The sequence below is a fragment of the Paroedura picta genome, chromosome 1 (assembly GCF_049243985.1).
Source record: "Paroedura picta isolate Pp20150507F chromosome 1, Ppicta_v3.0, whole genome shotgun sequence".
NCBI lineage: Eukaryota > Metazoa > Chordata > Lepidosauria > Squamata > Gekkonidae > Paroedura > Paroedura picta.
The window spans coordinates 79,018,827-79,044,495 of record NC_135369.1 but is presented as its reverse complement, the minus strand read 5'-3'; the positions used below and the strand labels follow the sequence as shown (position 1 = coordinate 79,044,495).

The 25,669-nt window shown below is 42.3% G+C and overlaps 1 protein-coding gene across 5 annotated transcripts in view; it reads left to right on the top strand.

Moving 5' to 3' along the window:
• The window catches only part of KIF26B (kinesin family member 26B), a 412,305-nt gene that overhangs the window by 314,878 nt on the left and 71,758 nt on the right, over nt 1-25,669 (top strand). For all 5 annotated transcript variants that reach the window (XM_077344354.1, XM_077344338.1, XM_077344346.1 and 2 more), the window contains 4 exons: nt 14,014-14,220; nt 16,534-16,627; nt 18,475-18,737; nt 22,715-22,898. In XM_077344354.1, coding sequence (XP_077200469.1) covers nt 14,014-14,220; nt 16,534-16,627; nt 18,475-18,737; nt 22,715-22,898 — 748 coding nt within the window. The remainder of the gene's footprint in view (nt 1-14,013; nt 14,221-16,533; nt 16,628-18,474; nt 18,738-22,714; nt 22,899-25,669) is intronic.

Sequence of the window (25,669 nt, the reverse complement as noted above, 5' to 3'; positions counted from 1 at the left end):
TATCTGTTCTGCCCTCACTTTGAGCCGGGCACGACCAGTCTGTCGGCGTTCTTCGTTTCCTTTCTTTTCACTTTCCTCCTTCGTCTCTCCCGCATATGGGTCTGTGGCCGCTGCTCCCTGTTCCCGAGAGACTGCTACTCTGCCTGTGGTGAGAGGGTCTTTGTCTGCAAGTCGGGTCATTCCCGACACCATCTGACAGAGAGGCTGATTCTGTGAAGGCTCAAGGGGGTGGCAGGTTACAGTGGATAAGCGATAGGGTTATGAGAGTCCTGTATAGTGCAGACTAGATGACCCATGATGTCCCTTTCCAACTCTATTATTCTGTGATTCTATGATTATATGAGAGAGAGCCAGAACTACTTACAATGTGTTGTTAGGTGCGAAGTCGTGTCCAACCCATCGTGACCCCATGGACAATGATCCTCCAGGCCTTCCTGTCCTCTACCATTCCCTGGAGTCCATTTAAGTTTGCACCTATTGCTTCAGTGACTCCATCCAGCCACCTCATTCTCTGTCATCTCCTTCTTTTGCCCTCAATCGCTCCCAGCATTAGGCTCTTCTCCAGGGAGTCCTTCCTTATCATGAGGTGGCCATTTGAGTTTCATCTTCAGGATCTGGCCTTCTAAGGAGCAGTCAGGGCTGATCTTCTCTAGGACTGACCAGTTTGTTTGCCTTGCAGTCCAAGGGACTTGCAAGAGTCTTCTCCAGCATCAGAATTCAAAAGCTTCAATTCTTTGACGCTCGGCCTTCCTTATGGTCCAACTTTCACAGCCATACATTGCAACTGGGAATACCATAGCCTTGACTAAACGCACTTTTGTTGGCAGGGTGATGTCTCTGCTTTTTAGGATGCTGTCTAGATTTGCCACAGTTTTCCTCCCCAGGAGCAAGCGTCTTTTAATTTCTTTAAAAAATTTCCAACTGCAGTGATCTTGGAACCCAGGAAAATAAAATCTGTCACTATCTCCATTTCTGCCCCATCTATTTGCCAGGAATTGAGAGGGCCGGATGCCATGATCTTCGTTTTCTTGATGTTGAGTTTCAAGCCAACTTTTGCACTCTCCTCCTTCACCCGCATCAACAGGCTCTTTAGTTCCTCTTCACTTTCTGCCATTAGAGTGGTATCATCTGCGTATCTGAGGTTGTTGATATTTCTCCCTGCAATCTTGATTCCAATTTATGACTCCTCTAGCTCCGCCTTTCTCTTGATGTGCTCCGCATACAAGTTAAATAGGCAAGGTGACAGTATACAGCCTTGCCGAACTCCTTTCTCAATTTTGAACCAATCAGTGATTCCATGCTCGGTTCTCACTGTTGCTTCTTGACCTGCATATAGGTTTCTCAAGAGACAAATAAGATGCTCTGGTATTCCAATCTCTTTAAGAAATTGCCACAATTTGTTGTGCTCCACACAATCAAAGGCTTTAGCATAGTCAATGAAGCAGAAGTAGAGGTTCTTCTGGAACTCCCTAGCTTTCTCCATGATCCAGCGTATGTTGGCAATTTGATCTCTAGTTCCTCTGCCTCTTTGAAATCCTGCCTGTATTTCTGGAAGTTCTCGGTTCACATATTGCTGCAGCCTAGTTTGTACGATTTTGAGCATAACTTTGGGCCGTTCCGCATTCGTCCAAATTAGCACAATGGTTACTAATTGAAATTGCTACAGTTTTGCCGTTATGCACAACGTCGTTGACAATCTGCAACACTCCTGAAACCGATCCGCAAAAAGCGCTTCGTTGTAGCGCTTTGAGGGAAATCCCAAAAAGTGGATTCACCCTCCGGAAAGCGCTACACTCCTGCAACCAATCTGCAACACTAGCGGGAAAGTTCTGTGCATTACCATTGTTGCGGTTTCTGCAAAGTCCCTCCCCCTGGCTCTCTCCTCTGATCTTCCGGCAAAGCGATCGCCATTTTTTTTTCTCCGAGCGAGCGGAGATCAACGCACTGGCGAGCCTTCGTTTACCCAGTGAGGCTTCCCCGGCTGCAGTCCCTCTGTTTAAATTCACCAAGCACAAGCCCGTTTGCTGGTTTATTTTCACTTTATTTTCACACTGTTTTCGTCCGAAAATTGCGCCCGTGAGGGGGGGGTTTCCACTCGGGGGGAGCGTGGCAACGATGAAACAGCAGCTCAAACATCACCTGCTAGTTGGATGGGTCTCTCTGTTGCAACGAATCAACGCAGATTCGTTGCAACGGGTGTTTTTTTTTTTTTTAAACCTTCCTTAAAGGGAAAGGGGCTGTTTGGGAGCATGCTAACGGCCGCCCATTGGCTGCTTGACGGCCAGGGGCGGGACACAGCTCAGCAATAGCGCTTCCTTTCTAGCGATTTTTGACGAGACCAGAACTCTGTGAGAAACGATAGAAACGCAACTGGATTCCACTACAAAGGCAGGTGTGCATAACGACGAATTCCACTATTTAAAATGGCGATTTTTTGTTCAGCAAACAATTTGCTACATGGATCCCGGTGCGGAATGGCCCTTTGTTAGTATGAGAAATGAGTGCAATGGTGTGGTAGTTTGAACATTCTTTGGCCCATTTGACTTCACATTCCAGGATGTCTGGCTCCAGGTCAGTAAGTACCCCATCGTGGTTATCAGGGATGTTAAGCTTGCTCTTGTATAGTTCTTCTGTATAATTTTGCTCCTTTTTAAAATCACTTCTGCTTCTGTGAGGTCCCTACCATTTTGGTCCCTTATCATACCCGTCTTTGCATGAAATGTTCTCTTCATATCTCCAATTTTCTTGAAAAGATCTCTGGTCCTCCCTAATCTATTGTTTTCTTCTATTTGTTTGCACCGTTCATTTAAGAAGGCATTCTTATCTCTTCTAGCTTTTCTCTGGAATTCTACATTCAATTGGGTGTATCTTTCTCTTTCTCCCTTGCCTTTCACTTCCCTTATCTCCTTAGCTATTTGTAAAGCTTCCTCAGACAGCCATTTTTATTTCTTGCATTTCTTTTTCTTTGGGATGGTTTTAGTTGCTACCTCTTGTACATTGTTGCGAACCTCCGTCCATAGTTCTTCAGGCACTCTGTCTATCAGATCTAATTCCTTAAATCTATTTGTCACCTCTACTGTATATTTGTCGGGGATATGATTTAATTCATACCTGAGTGGCCTAGTGCTTTCCCCTACTTTCTTCAAGTTAAGCCTAAATTTTGCAACAAGAAGCTGATGATCTGAACCACAATCAGCTCCTCGTCTTGTTTTTACTGACTGTATAGAACTTGTTCATCTTTGGCTGCAGAGCACATAGTCAATCTGATTTCAGTGTTGACCATCTGGTGTTGTCCATGTGTAGAGTCGTCTCTTGGGTTGTTGGAAAAGAGTGTTTGCTATGACTATTGTATTCTCTTGACAAAATTCTACCAGCTAGTGCCCTGCTTCATTTTGTACTCCAAGGCCAAACTTGCCTGTAATCCCGGTTATCTTTTGGCTTCCTGCTTTAGCATTCCAATCCCCCATGATGATAAGCACATCATTTTTTGGCGTTGCTTCCAGAAAGTGTTGTAGGGCTTCACAGAACAGGTCAACTTCATCCTCTTCAGCAACAGTGGTTGGGGCATAGACCTGGATTACTGTGATGTTGAATGGTTTGCCTTGGTTTGGAACTGAGATCATTCTGTCAAAGTGCTTTTCCTACTCTCTTATTGATTATGAAGGCTACTCCATTTCTTCTGCGAGATTCTTGTCCACAGTAGTATACCTGATGGTCATCTGAATTCAATTCACCCATTCCTGTCCATTTTAGTTCACTGATTCCTAAAATGTCGATGTTCAGTCTTGCCATCTCTTGTTTGACCACGTCCAGCTTGCCTTGATTCATGGATCTGACGCTCCAGGTTCCTATGGATTAAAAATCTTTACAGCATCGGACTGTCTTTTCACCTCCAGTTACCTTCACAGCTGAGCGTCCTTTCAGCTTTGGCCCAGTCGCTTCGTTCATTCTGGAGCTATTCTACTGGGGATGAGCCGTCAACTCATCCCCAGTAGAATATTGGACACCTTCCAACCTGAGGGGTTTATCTTCCGGCGTAATATCGTTTTGCCTTTTGGAACTGTCCATTGGGTTTTCGTGGCAAAGATACTGGAGTGGTTTGTCATTTCCTTCTCCTTCTTTTGTCAGAGCTGTCCGTCTTGGGTGGCCCTGAACAGCATAGCTCATAGCTTCACCAAGCTACCAAGCTCCCTTGCCATGACAAGACAGCTTACAATATGTTTTGCTCATTTTCTGGGAATGGGAATTTACCACTTGAAAATTCATTTGATTTTCTTCCAATCTGTGTCCCTCTGATGAAGACAGCTTTTGAAATATGGTGCTCCCAAACCTTATAGGACTTCAGAGGTCAATGCCAGCACTTTAATTGGTATTGGAAACAAACTGAGAGCCAGTGTAGATGGACCAGAACTGCAGTGATATGATCCATGTTCCAGTGCAATCAGTATAGTGGCTGCAATATTATTCACTGGTTTAAGTTTCCAAATATTTTTTCAAGGGCAGCTCAATTTAGAGAGCATTCTACTAATCTAGATATCAAGACTTATCCATATATATTTGTGACTATACTGGATAAATACAGCCTGGGGGAGGGGGCTTATATGCTATAGAACAGGCTTTTAATATAAACCTTTCTTTGGTAGTTGTAATTTGTTGTAGGTCTTTGATTATCTGAGTCTTTGATTATCTCCTAAAATAAAGTTATGAAAAATGAAATAAATTTTAAGAAATATTTTTGAGGACAAGTAGTTCTCTCTCCAATGCTATTCAAGCCTCGAATTATATAGATTAGTCTCTAATTATATAAATTATATAGATTAGTTTAGGGACAACATTTATTCTTACATATTTATTTTATTTATTTGCATCATTCATAGTCCTCCTTTCTCACTGGGACTCAAGATAGAGTACACAGAGTGAATCAATACAATGAATAGTATGAGACAATCAGTAAACAAAGAAATAAGAATAGGGTTGCAAAACCAACCAGAAATATATTTTAAAAATTAAAGTAAAACACTTTAATTATGTAAACTTATATAGCATGATCCTATGTAAATCAACATCAGGTGTTAATTTTATTGGAGTGTTAAATTTTACCCCAAATCTTTAGGATTCAATCTATTTTTCCATAATAATTTCTAATGTACTGCCACATTAATTATGGTTAGGTTTGTTGATGTTTTACCAGGATTTGTTGTTGGTTTACTAAGTGCAGTTAGTCTTATGTTACCTGTAATGTTTGTCAGGAGACACATGTTTGTGGGGAATGGCTGTTTAAACTCCGCTAGGGCTCTGATCTCCTCTGGGAGCTCGTTCCACCAGGTGGGGGCCAGGATGGAGAAAGATCCGGCCCTGGTTGAGGTCAAATGAGCATTCTTGGGGACAAGGATCACTAGGAAGTTGGGGGTGCTGGAACACAATGTTCTCTGAAGGGTGTAGGCAAAGAGGCGATCCCCTAGGTACAATGAGCCCAGACCATGGATGGCTTTAAAGGTCATTACTAGCATCTTAAGCCTGATCCAGAAATTGACTGGAAGGCATTGCAGTTGTTGAATGATGGGCCGAATGTGGGACCTCCATGGTGTTGCTGTGAGGACCCTGGCCGCAGCGTTCTGGACCAGCTGCAGTTTCCAGATCAAGGTTAAGGGTAGGCCTGCATAGAGTGAGTTACAGAAGTCTTGTGGTGACTAGTGGATCACTGGGGCTAGGTGTTCTGGGACCAAGTAGGGAGTTAGTAGTTTGGTTTGGCGAAGGTAGTAGAATGGGGGATAATCAGGGCAGCCATCCATCAGCATATTGGTGACAACCCAGCCTGAACCTCCGTACCGGTTGAGCAAGAGGGCACATAAAGATATTGAATAGGATTGAAGAGAGAACTACTTGCTTAATCTTCTTGCGAAATAGCAATGACACTAGTGTTGAGATGTTGAATCACTTGTCATTCTTGGAGTCCTAACAAATGTCTCACCTCACCCAGTTTCCTTTGATGGAATAAACTCTGTATACCAAGACCCAGCCTCTAGACCAGTGTCCCAGCTGCAAAAGGAGCAATTAATTGCAGGGTACACTCCCAGGGGGGTAGCTGCTTGCATTTCCAAGCAGAGGGAGTACAATGTGGATCAGAGAACCACTGCCAACTTCAAATTTATAAAGGATTTGTTAAAAGAACAAGGTTTATAAACATATCTCTAGCACAACACATTGTTAAGCAAGAGTCAAAAGAAACTGGCTGAAACACACTCCTTTTGTCCCTTTTCAAAAACATACCCTATCTGATGTTAGATATAGACACCTTTCTTATGAGGCTCCAAGTTCCTATAGAATGTGGAAGACTCACCTGGCAGACACATGGTTCAAGATGGCTGCTTACTTCTTCTCAAATCAGGGCAACCTCCTACTTTGATGGTCAGCAGGTGAAACAGCCCACATCCTGTGGTTAGTAAGGAAATATTACCTCTTTGTCCCTTCCCACCTGGATTACTCCATGTCCTGTCCCCTCCATAGCTCCTTTGTGTCCAAGGTAATTCTGCAAAGTGTCCTTCCCCCTCCATACCTACTTCCTGGCTAGGCCAATTAGGATTTGAAGGGAAGTGACCAAGTGATTAACATTGTCCCTCCCCTCTCTCTCCAAAATGGGGGGAAGGGAACCTGAGCCATTTTGAAGTAGCCAGGAAAGGGAGGGGGCATTTCACCACACTTCCCATTAGACTTGTCTTGTTTATATATTCCAGATGGGCTGTTAAAAACCTGACTTCCAATTTGCCCTTGAACCTTAATGATTGAATAATAACAGAGAGATAATAAAGTACGCTGGTGGTTTTGCTTTATAGATATTCATTTCCCAATCCTTTGCAAGAAACTTTTAGGTTTACATCCATTGTGCCAAGATATGTGTAAGTCATAAGATATAGATTTTATTACACAGTTCAATTTTGTGGCTACTTACAGCAAAAATTTATGCTTCCTTTAAAGCAGTAGCAGTGAGGAATTACAAAGCTCATTCTTCATTAACCTCCAATAAGCCTGCTCTACAGTCAGCAATTGCCATTACATTGATGGAGCACTACTATAGCTTGGAAGCTCTGCTCTGCCTCTGTCTCCACGGACAGTTCCACTCCTGCTTTCTCCCTCCCCGTGCAATGCGTGTCCAATAAAAGGTGCCAGGATGACTAATGGGACAAGTGCTTCATAAAGACATACTGTCCAAAGTAAAAGTATTCTAGTAGGCATCACATAAGGGACTAAATAATCAAAAAATGAAAGCTTTAAGTGTTGGGTTATAGAGGGGTGTTATCACTGTACTTCCCATATTACAATGCTAAGCTTGTAAGAATTAATATATGGCTCCCCCATGATAATGGACTGTGAGGAATCAGAATTTCAGCAAAGACATTTGAAGAGTCCAGATGTAAGATTATAGATTCTGCTTCACATTTTGACTCAGGGGTAACCCTTCTTGAGATCAGTTACAAGAAGCATAGAAAATTTAAAGAACGTTTGTAAAATATTATGAACAAAATCTACTATTGAAAGAAAGATTCCCATTTGGTTATGCAAGGAATTCTTTGTACAAGCTTTCTTAACAAATCTCAGCAAGAGCAATATAAGCACACAAATAAACCCACTAATTTAGAGAAGCGGCTCTTGAATACACAGATTTTGTTGCTCAAAGTACTTGTCTTCAAAAATACCTGTGGGTCTCATGTTTTCTTTCATGCAGAATGAACAGAGATATGTGTGAGCTTCAGTAATATCAAGGACATGAGGACTTACATAAAAGAAGGACTGCACTAAACTCCAATTCAGTTTTGTAACGGAAAATTGCTGTTTTGATGGGGTGTATTTTTATTTCGGGAGAACACTTCAAAATAATTATTAATTAATTTGTAATAATAATAAACAATTATTCAATGGGATTATTTCACTTTCTCTTTTATCTTTCCCCATGCTCATGCCTCTTTCTCCTTTAATTATTTGGTGATCCCAACCAATCAGGAGTCACGTAGTAGATGAAATGATGTCACTAGACTATGTAGTCAATACTGTTTAGAATGTAAAATATGAGTGATCTGTGCCCTTCTATTATGTAGAGAATCAGTCATGCAGTGAAAATAGTGTTTAACCATGTTACACAGATAATCATAGTGTTTGACAATGTTTCTAAGGGCTAGTGAAGGCAATTAAGAGTGAGAACAGAAATAAGAGCAATGTAAATGAATAAGAATTCCTGGCAACAGTATCAGAACATTATAAGAAAAAGGAGGCAATTTTTGGTATTGTTAAAAATATTTGCAAGAATGTGAGTAATTTCTATTGGAAATCAGCTGCAAAATCTAACAGGAAGGCTAGTTGGATTTGTTCATATAATCAAGTAATATATTCTGAAATTCTGATTGCAGGGAATTCTTTTTATCAGTATGGGTGCAATAACAAAACATTGAAAATGTGGCGGATAAACCCTCATTATTGCCCTCTGACTGAGTGGGGGGGGAACTACTTCCATTTGTATTGCAAATTCGTTTGAATTACATTTCCAGTCATCTTTATTGTTTCTTTTAGTCAAAGCAGTCGCTGAGATCTTTAACTGCTGAAATAGGACTGAAAGTTGTTGTTGTTTTTTAAGTCCATTAAGTCTTGAGCGGCTTCTGAGTTGAATGCATTGCAGTTCTTCTTCCTTCAGGCTGACTCCCTGGTGTAGTGTATTTCACAACTCTCCTCTGACTTTAAGACCAGTATACCTACTTACTCATAAATTGCACATGAAATAGGAATGCAGTCGGCCATGTGGCTCCATCAGTTCTGCCTGATGAAATCCGTTTGACTTACTATTTTCATAACTAGGGTTTAAGTTATCTACTGAAGACAAATCTTATAATATTTTATAATTTGCAAGTCTGTAGTATTTTTCACCTAACAATGCACCCCTATACTAATATTATTTTATCTTGAATTTCCTTGAGAGAAAGGAAATTATTTTTCTGAGTTTACAAATGGAATGTCTAGAACAAAGAGAACAGGGCACTATATTTTAAAAAGTCAACATGGAAGAACAACATTCCATTGTGTATACATACTTTGAGTTGTCTTCCAAAGTGCTTTCTCAAAATGTGAATAGAGCTGCAATTAAAATATCTCAAGTCACAACACTGGAAAAGGGACCCAATCAGTTTTGATGTTATCTACACTGGCTTCCAGTCTGTATCGAGACACAGGTCCTAGTGCTGACCTTAAAAACCACCCTACACTAAGCAAAGGTAAATTAGTTCCAGAAAGGTAAATTATAATTCAGGATTTTATAACTGTAATGATTTCAATCATTTTAATAGCTATAACAAACTGTTTTTATTATTGTGATTATGTTTTATAATTTACTAGAATTAAAGCCCGTTGTAGCAGATACAACGGGTGCTAGCAGGGGGGGGGGTGGGAAATAGCAAAGAGAGAGGGAGGTAAAAAGGAAGAGAGTGATTAAGATAGAGAGAGCTTGGCATTGGGAAGAGTAAGGGGACAGGCTGTCCAGTCTGTAAGGGCATGATATGGAATATGTGTGTAAGTTGGGGGGGGGGGTTGTGGTGGCGTGGTGACAAATGAGGGTGTGGGTATGGAGAGATGGGTGTCAAGAACCTGTGGTTTGGAATATTAGCTGAGTGTGGAAGAGGACTGACCTTTGGGAATTGTGGCATAGTGGTTACAGATGAGCTTTCAAGACCCATGTCTTCAGATATGTGAAAGGAAAATCAGAATAGAGACTCTTCTTAGGGGGAGATTGCATGGCAACCAATTTCTCCCAGTTCTGTGGCTCTGCTCCTTCTGTCTCCCTTTTTTTTTTTTTTTTTTTACAGTTGATATAACTGTACTAATGTTTTGTGGCCACATGCTTCTTTCATGGTTGCCCCTTAGAAGGAGAAGAGCTGGATTTTTGTACCCTGCTGTTTACTACCAAAAGGAGTCACAAAGCGGTTTACAAACACCTTTTCCATTCATCTCCCCACAATAGACAACCTGTGAGGTATGTGGGGCTGTGAGAGGTCTGAGAGAACTGGGAATGGTCCACAGTCACCCAGCAAGCCTCAGGTGTCTCAAAGCAGTTTAATATTGCCTCCCCTTCCTTTTCCCATAACAGGCACCCTGTCAGGGAAGTGGGGCTGAGAGCTTTGTGAGAACTGGGAATGGTCCACAGTCACCCAGCAGGCCTCAGGTGTCTCTAAGCAGTTTAAAATCACCTTCCCTTCCTCTCCCCATAACAATCATCCTGTCAGGGAAGTGGGGCTGAGAGATTTGTTATACTTGGGCCCACAGTCACCCAGCAGGCCTCATTTTCTCTAAGCAGTTTAAAATCAATTTCTCTTCCTCTCCCCATAACAGTCATGATGTCAGGGAAATGGGGCTGGGAGCTCTGTAAGAACTGAGAATGGCCCACAATCACCCAGCAGCCCTCAGGTGTTTCTGAGCAGTTTAAAATTGCCTTGCCTTTCTCTCTCTTCCTCTCCCCATAACAGACACCCTGTCAGGGAAGTGGGGCTGAGATCTGTGTGAACTGAGAATGGCTCACAGTCACTCAGCAGGCCTCAGTTGTCTCTAAGCAGTTTTAAATCATCTTCCCTTCCTCTCCCCATTACAGTCATCCCATCAGGGAAGTGGGGCTGAGAGATCTCTGAGAACTGAGAATGGCTAACAATCATCCAGCAGGCCTCAGGGGTCTCTGAGCAGTTTAAAATCACCTTCCCTTCATCTCCCCCATAACAGTCATCCTGTCAGGGAAGTGTGACCTTTGTTAGACATGGGAATGGCCCACAGGCACCCAGCAGGCCTCAGGTTTCTCTCAGCAGTTTAAAATTGCTGTCCCTTCCTCTTCGCATGATAGGCACACTGTTAGGGAGGCGGGCATAGGGGCCGGCTCAATCAGGGTGCGGCCAGCTGTGCTGGCCACACACTGATTGGCCCATATTCATTTGCAGACGCCCAGGACATGCTCCTCCCACAGAGCCATTTCACAAATATATAGAGGAACCATGGATACAATGTTGTAAACTGCCCTGATCCCACTATAGAGCAGCCTTTTTCAACTTCTTTACCATTAGGAAACCCCTGAAATTTTCTTCAGGATTTCAGAAGTGGTGTGATAGTGCAGAATATGGTTGGAAAGCATAACTCTGTACATGCCTACCTGGGGCCTCTCCCCTTCCCACCCCCCTCCAGGCCCATCAGCCATTTTGGGAGGGGGGAACAGGTCAACATGAACAAATATGGTCATATCACCCAATAAATGTTTAAACAACATTAAAAAATATAAAAATAATTACCTCTCCCCTTCTGTTCCAGTCTTCTGTAAGAATATGAAGATTCTTTGCTCCGTCTGTTCCCCCAGTGATCCGTCCTTCTTGGCTTGGTTTTAATTTTTTAAAATTTATTTGTATTGTGTGTGTATTTTAACTTGATGTTAATGGTTTTAATTACGTGTTTTTGTTTGGTTTTAATGGTTTTCGATATGTGTTTTTAATGCATTATTTTAATCTGTTAGCCACCTTAGTGTCCCTGATGATAGCAGAAAGGCAGGGTATAAATTCTGTGCATTAATAAAATAATAAAAGTTTTTATTGCCCCGGGAAATTGAAAAGTCATTGCCATTCAGAGTAGACAGTAAGAAGGAAAACTGACGAGTAGTTTGACTCTGTAAAAGGCATTTCTTTGTGGTTAGTTCAGAATGCTTTGACAATATTACTGCTTGTTGTTGTGTCATGTAGGAAAATGGTGCTGTTTTGAACAAGCAAATAGGATCCAGAAAGGTCTGCAATCACTTCTCACTCTGTTACTGAGATTAGTTCATTACAGAATTGTAGTTGTCTACCCTAAAGTAAAGTCATTTGTTAGATGGGAAGAAGATGCTCCAGCTTTAAGTGGGGCCAAGGCTATTTGTATGGGTATAAATCAGGAGGACATCCCTGGAATAGTAACATAAAGTTCATCTTAGATCTTTTGAACTAAAAATCATAGACATTTTCTTTCAGAAGTGTAGTTCGGGCCTGGAAACTGAGGATGGGATCAATATGGGAAGTTATGGGAAGGGATTTGGGCTACATCTGATTTTTATGTGTGCTTATTTAATGGGCTAAATCATAAATAAATACAGTTATCATTCATCATTGTTACAATGCATTTGTTACCATCTTGTGTGCAACTGAAGAATCAAAGAAATCTAAGAAATTACAGTAAAATGATAGAATGCTGATGGATAATAACACTCTTTGTATACTACAATTACTTGCTACAGAGAAATAAAAGAAGAATTTGGGAAAGGTCTTTTGTAGAAAGCTAGAAGCTCTTTCGTTGCTATAAAAACTTGAGGTAGACTCCACCAATACAGCCTGTTTTTACACTATAGCTACCTTTTTGACATAAATATACAATTCAAAAATACCTAACCAACAATATCATGGATATCATATAAGACTTGACAGCAACAATAACCCATATGTTACATTGGCACTCTTAAGCCAAAAGTAGCTGAGCACAACAGTTCTAGAGATGAATTCTTTCATCCTGCTGTCCAAAAAAAATTAGACAATTTCCTCCCCCCTTATGTACATGCAGAAGGAGTATATGTATAAGGTATTTCTGTGTCATGCAATTATGTAGGTGTTCATTCCATTTAGTACTCAAAAAGAGCACTCTCCTGATGCTGCTATGTGCATTGTGTATTAAAAATTGTTCTTTTAAAATGCTTTGCTGCAATCACAGAAAGGAACTATATCATGATCTAAAAACCCAATGAATTTCCCAAGCTGTTTGAGCTGATGACATCTATTTCCATTATTCATTGAAGGATATGGTTTTGTAGACAGAAAACTGGTAGGCAAATATGACAGTTCATCTCATTTTTAGGATCAAAATATTGATCATCCTCATCCAGTTCATTCAACTGATATAGGCCTAGAAGTACCACTTATGAATCAGAAGCCATTTTTAGATGGCAAACGTAATAGTTGTGGATCTGCTGGTAGATTATCAGAACAAGAAATGGCTAAAAAATAGCTTTAATATGAAAAGCAACTGAAATATCTTGAACAGTCCCTAAATCTTATAACTGAGAGATAACTAGGATAAATGTGTTCTTAGGATAACTCTTCCAGCTTCCAGTCCCCACCATTAGTTTGATTCTTTCCTTACAAATAGGCATCAATCCGTTGTGTTCAAGTTCAAATTCAGCTGTATTTGTAATGAGGACCAGAAGAAGAAGAAGAAGAAGAAGAGTTGGTTCTTATATGCTGCTTTTCTCTACCCGAAGGAGGCTCAAAGCAGCTTACAGTCACCTTCCCTTTCCTCTCCCCACAACAGATACCCTGTGAGGTGGGTGAGGCTGAGAGAGCCCTGATATTATTACTCAGTCAGAACAGCTTTATCAGTGTCATGGCAAGCCCAAGGTCACCCAGCTGGCTGCATGTGGGGGAGTGCAGAATTGAACCCGGCTCGCCAGATTAGAAGTCCATACTCCTAACCACTACACCAAACTGGCACTCCATTGGTTTGATTCTTTCCTTACAGATAAGTAGTCAAAGAGCTTGCAGTGCAGAGGCAGAATCAACAAGCTGGTACTTAATTTCTGTAGGGTCTATTCTTGTCCTATGCTCTTTAATAACTACCGTATGTTGATCAATTTAATAGGATTCTCTTATCTCATTGTAGGTGGCTATTATCGGTTTGACATTCCACTATGTATTTTATCAACTAATAGCCAATTTTCATTAGATGGAGTTTGCAGGGGGAAACCATGGACCCAACCTGTAAACAATCACAAAGTCATGTAACTTGCATGCTGTTCTGATTCCTCTTCTGGATTAGAACTGAGACACGCATGTAGAAAGATCATAAACCTTCCTCCTGCACTGTTATTCTGAGCTGAAATGACTTGCCCAAGCCAATTATGAAATCTCATTTAAAATAATCATGTCTTTGCTGTTATTTGTGTGGCCTAATCAAATGCATACAATTCTTTTTGTTTTTTGTTGACAGGTGAAGGTCATGGTGCGCATTTGTTCTACCCTGGCCAGGGACTCTTCTGAATCCAGCTCCTTCTTGAAGGTTGATCCTCGCAAGAAGCAGATTACTCTGTATGACCCACTGTCTTGTGGAGGCCAAAACTCCATCCAAAAGAGGAGCGGCCAAGTGCCACCCAAGATGTTTGCATTTGATGCAGTTTTCCCTCAAGATGCCTCTCAGGTACACATTAAGTCAAACTAGCATTCTATCAGTTCTGAGAGTTGTATTATTGTTATTCCCAAGATAGATATTATATTGATTTTAAAATAACAAAAAGTCAAGAATATATGTTATCATAACCATAAAGGTACTACAGAAAATAGCCTTCTCCAAGGTGTCTGATCTGTATTTGAACTGTACTGTTTAGAACCGTAGACTTCTTGGAACTTAGTTATCATGCTTGGAACTTCCAGCATTTACCCAAAATGTGGAGCAGGAGGCAAAACTTCAAGTGCTTTATACTAGTGGTCCTCAACCCCTGGTCTTCAGACTGGTACCGGTCCGTAGATCACGGCTCCTCCTTGTCTTCCTCCCCGGTTGCTGCCTCGGGGGCTGCCCTGCCATTCTGCTGCCAGTTCACTTTTGGTACTCTCCGGCGGCCGCCATGGCTGGGGCTCCCCCTTGGCATGGCACTGCACAGTTGCTGCTGGCAGTGCCCCCCAGCGGGCAGCGGGAAGTCAGGGACTCAGGCAGCTGTGGCAACGTCCCTCGGCAAAGGACTACCCCCCCCCCGGGCCTCAGTAAAATTGTCAAGCGTTGATTGGTCCCCGGTGATAAAAAGGTTGGGGACCACTGCTATATACCACAGGTACTCTGCACACACAGAGAGCCACATTCAGTTACCATCAGTGAAAAGTGTTGTACAACTACTGCATGACCTGCATACTACCCCACTAAAAACACACATAAGATACAATATTAATATGAAATATATAACTATAGCCTTTTAAATTAAGGGATTACCTTTTAACACATAGTATTGTTTCTCCCTATCACTGTTGAATCTTAACTACACTTGTGGTTCTGGACTGAGAAAGAGCCGTAGGTGGCATGTCGAAAAGCTATATCTGGCTCCTGAACCACTGAATAAATATCACTGCTATCTATAGTCAAGATACAGAGAAACAAAGATTACTCACTATAGCAAGTGCCTTCCTTACATAAAGAATGAGCTACATCTAGGGTCTCAGTAGCTTGAACCACCACCACTAACAAAGCAAATCAAATTTAAAAAACAACAACAACAAATAAAAAAACAAAAACCAATGCAACATGTCTGAAAGATGTGGTTGGGAGTCCCCAGGAGAATATGGTTTTACAGTTGTTCCATGGATTCCAAAAATGCTTTTTTATATTACATTGCTATCTGACCTTGGTATGCAATGTTATTTAATGTCCAATCAGTATTTATCCCTTCCAAAAATAAGGAAGTGGCACATTGTACCAGTGAGCAACAACGAAAGTTTCATTCAGAGTACATCCCAGTAATATAGCTTTGCTGGAGGCAAATCCCATTGTATCCAGGGAAACAACGGGCACTACAATGCACACCTGCACTGTGGCCTTCCTGAGGACTAGCAACTTGACAAAAGTGTAAATCATGGAAGGAAGGAAGGAAGGAAGGAAGGAAGGAAGGAAGGAAGGAAGGAAGGAAGGAAGGAAGGAAGGAAGGAAGGAAGGAAGGCCAAGGCCAAGGCCAAGGCCAAGGCCAAGGCCAAGGCCAAGGCCAAGGCCAAGGCCAAGGCCAAGGCCAAGGCCGGGCTGGTGGGAAGCCTTTACTCCTTCTCCTGCCCCCCCCCCCCAGACACTTGAGGTCCTGCCTCCAAACCTCAAGGAACATTCCTAACTCAGGGATCACCAACCTCAAGATGTGGCCTGTAAATCTCCTGGAATTGGAGGTCATCTACAGAGTATAGAGATCAGCTCCCAAGGGGAAAATGACTGTTTTGAAGGGGGAACTCTGCTATGACAACTCACCTCCAGGCTTCTGGAGATGAAGAGACGTCTTGGGAAGGGGAAACTCTGTGGCGCTGTGCCCCAGAGAGTTTGCAGGATGCCAGTCTTCAGTTGGGACCTGGGGATTTGCTGTAATTGCAGGTCATTTCCAGGCAAAAAAGATCAGTTCCCATGCAGAAAAGGACTACTTGGAAGGACTGTCTGGCGTTGGATCGCATAGAGGTGCAGGGATACTAGGCTCCAGGTAGAAAAGAAAGAGAAATGCTGTGTGGCATTAATTGCTAATAACAATTAACATCAAATAATTCATAAACTTGTCACAGTTTCTTCCTTCAAAAAATATTTAATTGATAGCAAGATTTGTTTGAAGAACTGAGATGGAAGGAGATGGTGCAGGAACTTGCTGAGGAGCCAACATCTTGAGCAGTATTTTTTTAGTTGAGGCCAAACAGCTTGAGGATGAAAGAGAGAGAGGGAGAGAGAAAGACTTTTAATTAATTAAAAAAATAATCATGTTTATTATTGCCTTTATGCCAGGCTGAAGTATGTGCAGGAACTGTAGCTGAAGTGATCCAGTCTGTGGTGAATGGTGCAGATGGATGTGTATTTTGCTTTGGGCATGCTAAACTAGGTTAGTATAATAATATAAAACTTTGTTGGTCTTAAAGGTGACACTGAACTAAAAATTGGTTCATTAATAAAACCCTAATCTTGTGATCACCTTCATTTCAGTATTTTTAATTTTCTAATCATGTTTGTATTTCCCGCTGTCCTTGCTGTGCTCCTTGAATATCCTGCAGTGACAGAAAAAAAATGTGACACTCCTTTTCTTTCGTTAGGGTTCTATAGTAATGATCTAAAACTACACTAAAGAAAGTAGTCACCTCTAAACTGCGTGTTTGGATCCTATAGTCTTGGATTAGCTTTGGAAAATGGTTCCCATTCAAAGTCATCTTTCCCTGAAAGAATTGCATTCCCAATTCTCTCAGAGCAGTAATGACAGCAAAACTATCCCACTGATTGATTTATACATCTCAAGATAATTGATCTGTGAGAACCAGTGGTCTCTGATTTTGCACTTTACATTTTGGATTCATTACTTATTTAATGTTTTCTTGATTTTGTAGTTTTTAACGAAAACAGCAACAATAGAACCCCTCAGTTCAAAGCTAGTTTACAATCCCAGTTTGGAAAGGGAGCGCTATTGCTAGTGGGCTTGGAAGTAAATGCAAACAATGGTTTGTGCTAAAGAAGAAATCACTAATTGAGTCCAACTGTTTGAGGAGAGGAGCATATGTGTGAGCACAGGGCTAGCTCATCCAAAATCAAACTATGGATTAAGTCAGAACTATCCTTTTATGTCCTGCTAGGAATCCAACTTTGAAAAACAATGTTTTGTATTGATTTGAGTGTTGTACTGGGACTACAGAAGACCGACATTCAAATCCCCAATTAGCTGTGAAGCTCACTGGATGAAGAAGAAGAAGAAGAGAAGAAGAGTTGGTTCTTATATGCCGCTTTTCCCTACCCGAAGGAGGCTCAAAGCGGCTTACAGTCGCCTTCCCATTCCTCTCCCCACAACAGACACCCTGTGGGGCGGGTGAGGCTGAGAGAGCCCTGATATCACTGCTCGGTCAGAACAGTTTTATCAGTGCCGTGGCGAGCCCAAGGTCACCCAGCTGGTTGCATGTGGGGGAGTGCAGAATCGAACCTGGCATGCCAGATTAGAAGTCTGCACTCCTAACCACTACACCAAACTGGCTCTCTGTTGCCAGTTGCTGTTCGGTGAGTCACTGTTTCTCAGGCACAGGGGCAACATGAAGGAGGGGAATCACCCTAAGTTGACCCCCTGTAAGAGCATCTCCTGGGATAACAGATGTACTGTGGGCAATGGCTCACATACCACAGTGTAGTAGCATATTTTGAATGATGTTGTTTTGATTGTTAATCTGTTTAAATCTGTTTTAATTAATACATGTTTTAATATATGTATTTAGTATATAATGTTGTCAGTATTCCAGCCAATTTGCTGGAAGCTCCAAACGAACCATCAATTCATTTGGAAGTTTGGGAAAACGGGATATTATTTATATAGGAACGCGTTTTGGTTGTGATGATTTTGGATGAATTACAAAAATGTTGAATTATTATAAAAAGGAGAAATAAAAAGATCCGTTATTGATTTGGAATAGCCTGGACAATTCCTATATATTTTGTTTGGGTTGAATTTGCTGGAAGGGCTGGTCAAACAAACAAACAAACAAACGGATGGAGAGGAAATGGATAGATAACTCTGGCTATTTTCTGTACTTCATTGCCACAGTAAAACACAGTAAAACAATCCACCTTATAACAGATCAGGATTTGGCCACCGTGAAAATGGTTTCAATTGCACATGCTTTGCTGTGATCCATTCTTTCATCTCTTCTTTTTGCTTCTATTGTATTGACTTCTTTGCCTCCACTCCATTCTGAACAGGGAAGTCCTATACTATGATTGGAAAGGATGATTCCATGCAAAACCTTGGCATAATCCCTTGTGCCATCTCCTGGCTTTTCAAGCTGATTAACGAACGGAAAGAGAAGACAGGCGCTCGCTTCTCAGTCCGAATCTCAGCAGTGGAAGTGTGGGGAAAAGAAGAACATTTGAGAGACTTGCTGTCTGAAGTGGCAACGGGCAGTTTACAAGATGGTCAGTCTCCAGGTGTCTACCTTTGTGAGGACCCAATTTGTGGGATGCAGGTGAATACAAGGCTCTGTTAATTCACAATGTATACCTGTTGGGGCAGTGTTTTTCCAAGGATGGTTGTAATTAACCCCCCCCCCTACACACACACACACACACACACACAAAGTATGCATTCTCCAACTTGGAAGTATTTATTCTCAGACATGCAAGAAACTTTATGACCTGCAGCTGCAGGGCCATCTGCTCTCCTGGCCTAAATATTTGTGCCTTTGGCATAACTTGATGCTGAGTGGGGACCTTTGTTTTCTGTAAAATGTGAAAGGATTCAGATCAAACAAATTTTGCCTCCTCCTATAATAATTTCTCCAATGTATAACAGCATACTAAAATATTTACAATATTGCATAAATAGCTTGAGGCCAATAATATGGCTGTTTATATCTCTGTGAACTGCATTATTTATGGTCTTGGATTAGTAATGTTGTAGGAAGTATTAATAGCTACTTATTAATCACTGCCAAGAAGTTAATACAAGGTCTGGGGAAGCCAAGAATAATTCCTGTATTCTTCAAGTCAGACTCAGGAACACCCAACTGGTTAAAAAAAAAAGTCTTCATGACTACGTTGAAAGATAGTGTATACAAACTGCAGTCATCTAGTGATCTTTCAAAAAATTATGGCTTAGTCCTGTAGGCACCATTGCCAGCAAGGATTCCTGACAGCTTTCCTGTTGGTAAAATTGCTTACTGTGCTGTACTTACAGGGACTGTTGCCTCTTTGTTGTGGGAATTAACCCTGCTCAGAAAGGAATGTATGAAGAAAGACTTTCAGAAGAAGCTCCTGAAATAAATGGCCACACAGTCTTTGCCTTGGCTAGCCTAGTCTTGTCAGATCTCGGAAGCTAAGCGGTATCAGTCCTGGTTAGTAATTGGATGGAAGTCTACCGAGAAAGCCCAGGGTTGCTGGACAATGACAAATACCCTTTTGATAGTCTCTTATCTTGAAAACCCTCTGGTGTTGCCCTAAGTTGACTTTGGCTTTATTTATTTATTACCTTTATATACTGCCCTCCCCTGGGGCTCAGGGAAGTTCACATGAAACGTAGAGGAACAGGAATAATACAGTAAACTCAGTGACTATGTCAAATGGATAACATAATAACAGTAATAAACAGAAAGAACAGTAATTAATAACCTTACCATTCTAAGTTTCCCATAGTTTGTTTGTTTATTATATTTATATACCGCCCTCCCCGGAGGCTCAGGCCGGTTGGTTCCAAGACAATTGGTTTCATGGAAGGGAGGTTCAAGGGCCCAGTAGATTTTGCTAGTTTCGGTTAACTTCAACCAAATGCCTGGTGGAGTTCCCTTCTGCAGGCCCTGTGGAATTGTTCTAGCTTTGTCAGGCCCTGATTTCTTCTCCGAACTTGTTCCTCTGGGGGCCAGGACAGAGAAAGCTCTGGCTCTATTTGAGGTCAAGCGAGCTTCCTTGGAGCCAGGGTTCACCAGCCAGTTGGAGGTGGCAGAGCATAATGCTCTTTTTGGGGTGTAGGCAGAGAAGCAGTCTCAGGTACACTGAGCCCAGACCGCATACGACCTTAAAGGTGATTACCAGAACCTTAAGTGTGATCCAGAATTCGATCGGTAACCAGTACAGTGGTTGGAGAATGGGCCAAATGTGGGACTTCCAAGGTTTTGCTGTGTGGATCCTGGCCACTGCATTCTGAACCATCTGTAGTTTCCAGGTCAAGGTTAAGGGTAGGCCTGAGTAGAGTGAGTTGCAGATGTCCAGTCTAGAGGTGACTGTCACGTGGATCACTGTGACTAGGTGTTCCAGGGCCAAGTAGAGTGTTAGTAGCTTGTTTTGGAGAAGGTGGTGGAATGCCAGCCACACTACTCTTGTGACCTGAGCTTCCATTGAGAGGGAGGTATTGTGGATCGTGCCCAAGTTTCTGGTGGAGTGAGCCGCTAATAGCTGCACACCGTCCAGGTTGGGCAAGCATGCTACCTTGCTTGGACTCTTCCTGCCTAGCCATAGAACCTCTATCTTTCAGACTACTCTGCTTGAGCCACCTCGTCACTGCTTCCAAGCAGCTGGCTAATGCTTTTGAGGAAAATCAAGGCAGCCATACATCAGGAGGAAGAGTTGGGTATCTTCTGCATACTGGTGACATCCCAGCACACTTTCAATCACCATAATAAACTTTCACCAAAGTCTGGAAAAAGTCAAAATTATCCCTCCATTAGGAGTAAATAATTGCCTCTGCCAAAGGCCTCAGTTTCTTGATGACTACATGTGGTTCCCTCATCGTGTCATTTGTCACTTCTCATAGACTTTATCCATGTCCTCACGTCATAATGGTCTGTGTTTCTCCCCCCTCCCCCCTTAGTAATAGCCAATGAAAAGAAACAGAGTCAAGGAAATGTAGAATACTATTGTGTTTTGAAGAAGAAGAAGAAGAGCTGGTTCTTATATGCCACTTTTCTCTACCCGAAGGAGGCTCAAAGTGGCTTACAGTCGCCTTCCCTTTCTTCTCCCCACAACAGACACCCTGTGGGGTGGGTGAGGCTGAGAGAGCCCTGATATCACTGCTCGGTCAGAACAGCTTTATCAGTGCTATGGCGAGCCCAAGGTCACCCAGCTGGCTGCATTTGGGGGACTGCAGAATCGAAACCGGCATGCCAGATTAGCAGTCTGCAGTCCAAACCACTATAGCAGGGGTAGTCAACCTGTGGTCCTCCAGATGTTCATGGACTACAGTTCCCATGAGCCCCTGCCAGAAAATGCTGGCAGGGGCTCATGGGAATTGTAGTTCATGGACATCTGGAGGACCACAGGTTGACTACCCCTGTACTATGGGATATGATGTGTTCTCATAAACGCTATAAAGACAAAAGCAGCAACCACATATTGAGTATTAAGTTACCTCAGGCTTTCTCAACCAGGGTTTCATAGGGTTTTGCGGTGGCCCTGGAAGGGTTTCCCTGTTGGGTGGGAGTTAATTTATTTTTAAATTTAAAAAATTATGGAGTGATATGACCATATATGGTCATGACAACCTGCCCCCCACTCCGCAAAATGATCAATTATAGACCTGGGAGGAGAGGGGCCCTGGTCCCTGCTGACCATGGCTCATTGCACATGGGAGCTACTGGAGTACAGAGCGTTACGTATTTTCATTTTAACTTAACTGTAGGGGCAAGGAGAATGGAGTGGCACAGGCCTACCCCAGCTCTGTTCCTGGCCCAGTGGAGTGGGCTGCTCAGCTGTTTTCGGGATTTGGGGTGGGGGGAAGGGAGAGGCATAAGCCTGCTTTGGTCCTGTTTCTAAAAAATTTTGGGGGGGGGGGCAGTGGAGCAACATAGGCCTGCCTTGGCCTTGTTTCTGCAGGCTTCCACTGCAGGCTCCCTGCACAAGAGCAAACGGGTAGCTAGCCAGTCATGTGATGTCACATCCAGTGGGAGTGTCTAGGTGATATAAGTTCTGATGACATATGAACTCTGGGGGTGTGGCAGGAAGATGTGGCCTGTTGACATCACTTCGAGGGTTTTTTGAAGCCTGAAGAATGTTTCAGAGGTTTTTCAGTGGTGAAAAGATTGAGAAAGTCTGATCTAGCTTGACCATGAAAAAGAAAGAAACCTTTAAGACCCACTATTGGGGAAAAGCACATTGTCTGTTACAATCTCAAAGTTATTTGAAAAGCAAGTAAGTGTGAATCTGAGCAGGGAAAAAGCCTTAATGGTAGAGTAAATTGGAAGTGCCGGTGTCCAATGTCAAATAGGGGTAAGAAGCATGGAAACCAAAACAGGAAATTCAGTATAAGATTTGGGGTAAAGCATCTTTAATTTTTTTTTTACATTGAAGGCATTTTTGCATGGGAGTTCTTTTTGCCCTAATTGTTCTACAGAGCAGAATGTTCCCTTAATGCCCATCATGCTGTTCCTTGGACTTACCTACAGAAAATCACTTACCAGTGTTAAATCTCAATGAGCACATTTATGTGCTTTGCATCCCCCGGGTTGCCTTGCAGCTTCAGAATCAAAGTGAACTCCGGGCTCCCACTGCAGAGAAAGCTGCCTTCTTCCTTGATGCTGCTATTGCCTCACGTCGAAGCAGCCAGCAAGATTGTCATGAGGAGGATCACAAGAATTCCCACATGCTCTTCACACTGCACATCTACCAATACCGAATGGAAAAGAGTGGCAAAGGAGGAAGTAAGTCTTGTGGCTTTATCAACTGTTTCTAAACATTCCGAATTTAAATCAGTCATTGTTGTTCAGATGGTAATACAATGTAGGTGTGCCAATATGCTAGTGGTGTATGATATCATGGCCCAGTGTTTCTCAACCAGGCCCTGGAAGTTTTCCAAATGGGTGGGAGTTAATTATTTTTTATAGATTAAAAAAATTGTTAATACCACCATTTATTGGGTGGTATGACTATATATGGTCATGTTGACCCACTCACCCCTCCAAAAATGGCCAATGATAGGCCTGAAGGGAATGGAAAAGGGAGGGGTCCCAGGTGGGCATGTGCATAGCTATGCTTCCCAGCCATATTCTGCATGATCATGGAACTTCTTAAAGCCTGAAGAATGTTTCAGGGGTTTCTCAATGGTAAAAAGGTTGAGAAATGCTGTCATGGACAGTTCTGAAATATGGGTGCAGGGGGATGTATTTTATTTGGGGTTATATGTTGATGCACTAATTTCAAATAGTGTGGTTCAGGATTAGTCAAAGAACAAATCATGATGTGGCTGACCTAATAACACTAGAAACGTTTGCTCTAATTTTTTGGCTAATCCACTTTTGCACAGGTGATGGAGATACTGCAACAGCTAAGAGATTTCTGCATCACTTAAATACTCCAAATCTCCTTTGTCTGAGCTATTTATTTCCATAAGAACTGAGCTAACTAGCTGAATAACTCAAAGTTATTGTGAGCATTCATATTCTCTCTTTCCACAGGAGAGTATAGGACTGTGACTATCCCAAGGCTGCATATGGTGGAGTGGGGAATCAAACCCGGCTCACTAGATTAGAGGCCACCTCTCTTAACCACTATACCAAGATCTCTATCAAGTCTTACAAAGCAGTGGTCCCCAACCTTTTTATTACCAGGGACCGGTCAACGCTTGACAATTTTACTGAGGCCCTGGGGGGGGGGTAGTCATTTGCCGAGGGACGTTGCCAGTGCCTGAGCCCCTGCTCCACTTGCTTTTCTGCCGGCACCCTTGACTTCCTAACGCTCGCTGGGGTGCGCTGCCAGCAGCAGCTGTGCAGTGCCATGCGGAGGGGGAGCCCCAGCCATGGCGGCTGCTGGAGAGCACCAAAGGTGAGCTGGTGGCAGAGTGGCAGGGCAGCCCCCGAGGCAGCAGCTGGGGAGGAGGAGGAGGAGGAGGAGCCATGGCCCGATACTGAATGATCTACGGACTGGTACCGGTCTCCGGTCCGGGGCTTGGGGACCACTGTTATAGAGAGAGTTCCTAAAAGATGGGGGAGGTGATCTCTGGTCCATGAAGAAACTTATATGGAAGTTTCTGTCTTCACCAACTTTAGTGTCTGTGTGACCAAGAATCTTATGCTTGTTTACGTAAGCAGAAAATGCCAAAAAATCTTTCCTCAAAAATATCTCCTCAAATTTTAGACCTGTTTGTGACAAATTATCTTGTGTTTATTTTATCCAAAGTTGCCTCATTCCTGTTACCTGTTCATCTCATAAGTCTTAAACATGATTCCTACCTGATAATTTCTCCTCAAAGAGAAATTAAAGTTTGTTAGCTTTGATTTACCATCAGCCTCTCATATGCCATTATTAAACAAGGACAAAGGAAGGATTTTCATCTCTCCCCTCAGTTCCCTAGGCTGTCTCAGCATTTACCAGTATACATTCAAACGGGTGGATAGGACAGCTAGAGAAAAAGAAAGAAGGAAAGGGGGCTGCTCCGCTAAGAACAAGATAAAGGGAAATCCTGTGAGAGAGGGTGAAATCATCATAGCATTCACCTTTAGAACTCAATTAATTAGTGGTTTATTCATTAACTCCCTGCACCCTCCCGTGTAAAGAGAGGATATGAATGATCACACTAATTGGCCAACATTACATTATACATTGTGGGAAGAGAGGAGAAAGAAACACAGAATAGCAGCATTGTCTTGTTCATACATAGTTTTGCCCTTAGACTATTATCCAGGACACCTCTATCCTTAAACCAGATGATAATGTACAGAATGTGCATGCATCATGTAAGTTATTATGATAGTTGCTCAAACATACATGGTTGATCCTTTCCCAACTGCAACTACTGTGGATATTGAAGGGAAAATTTGAAATTGGTTCCTATCGAAATTACTGATTCATTTAGGTATTTTAAACTAGATAAATTTCCAAGTACTAAATGTGTTACATGAACTGGCTCAAACAAAACCACTTAAAACAGAATTATTATTTTGAAGTTCAAGTGGAAAATGCCCATTGGCTTTGTTAGTAGTCAGAGGGGTCTAATAACACCTAAGTATATTTTACTGCTTCGCAATTAGTTGTCTTTATTTATTTACTTATTTAAAGAGCCTCTTGTGGCGCAGAGTGGTAAGGCAGCCGCCTGAAAGCTTTGCTCATGAGGTTGGGAGTTCGATCCCAGCAGCCGGCTCAAGGTTGACTCAGCCTTCCATCCTTCCGAGGTCGGTAAAATGAGTATCCAGCTTGCTGGGGGGTAAACGGTCATGACTGGGGAAGGCACTGGCAAACCACCCCGTATTGAGTCTGCCAAGAAAACGTTAGAGGGCGTCACCCCAAGGGTCAGACATGACTCGGTGCTTGCACAGGGGATACCTTTACCTTTACCTATTTATTTACTCCATTTGTAGCTCAACTTTCTCACTGAGGCTGAAAACATGTCACAAATAAGAACAGCACAATTAGAACAGTATAATACAAGCAACAACCTTAATATAATTCATCCACTCTTAGAACTACTAAGAAGCAT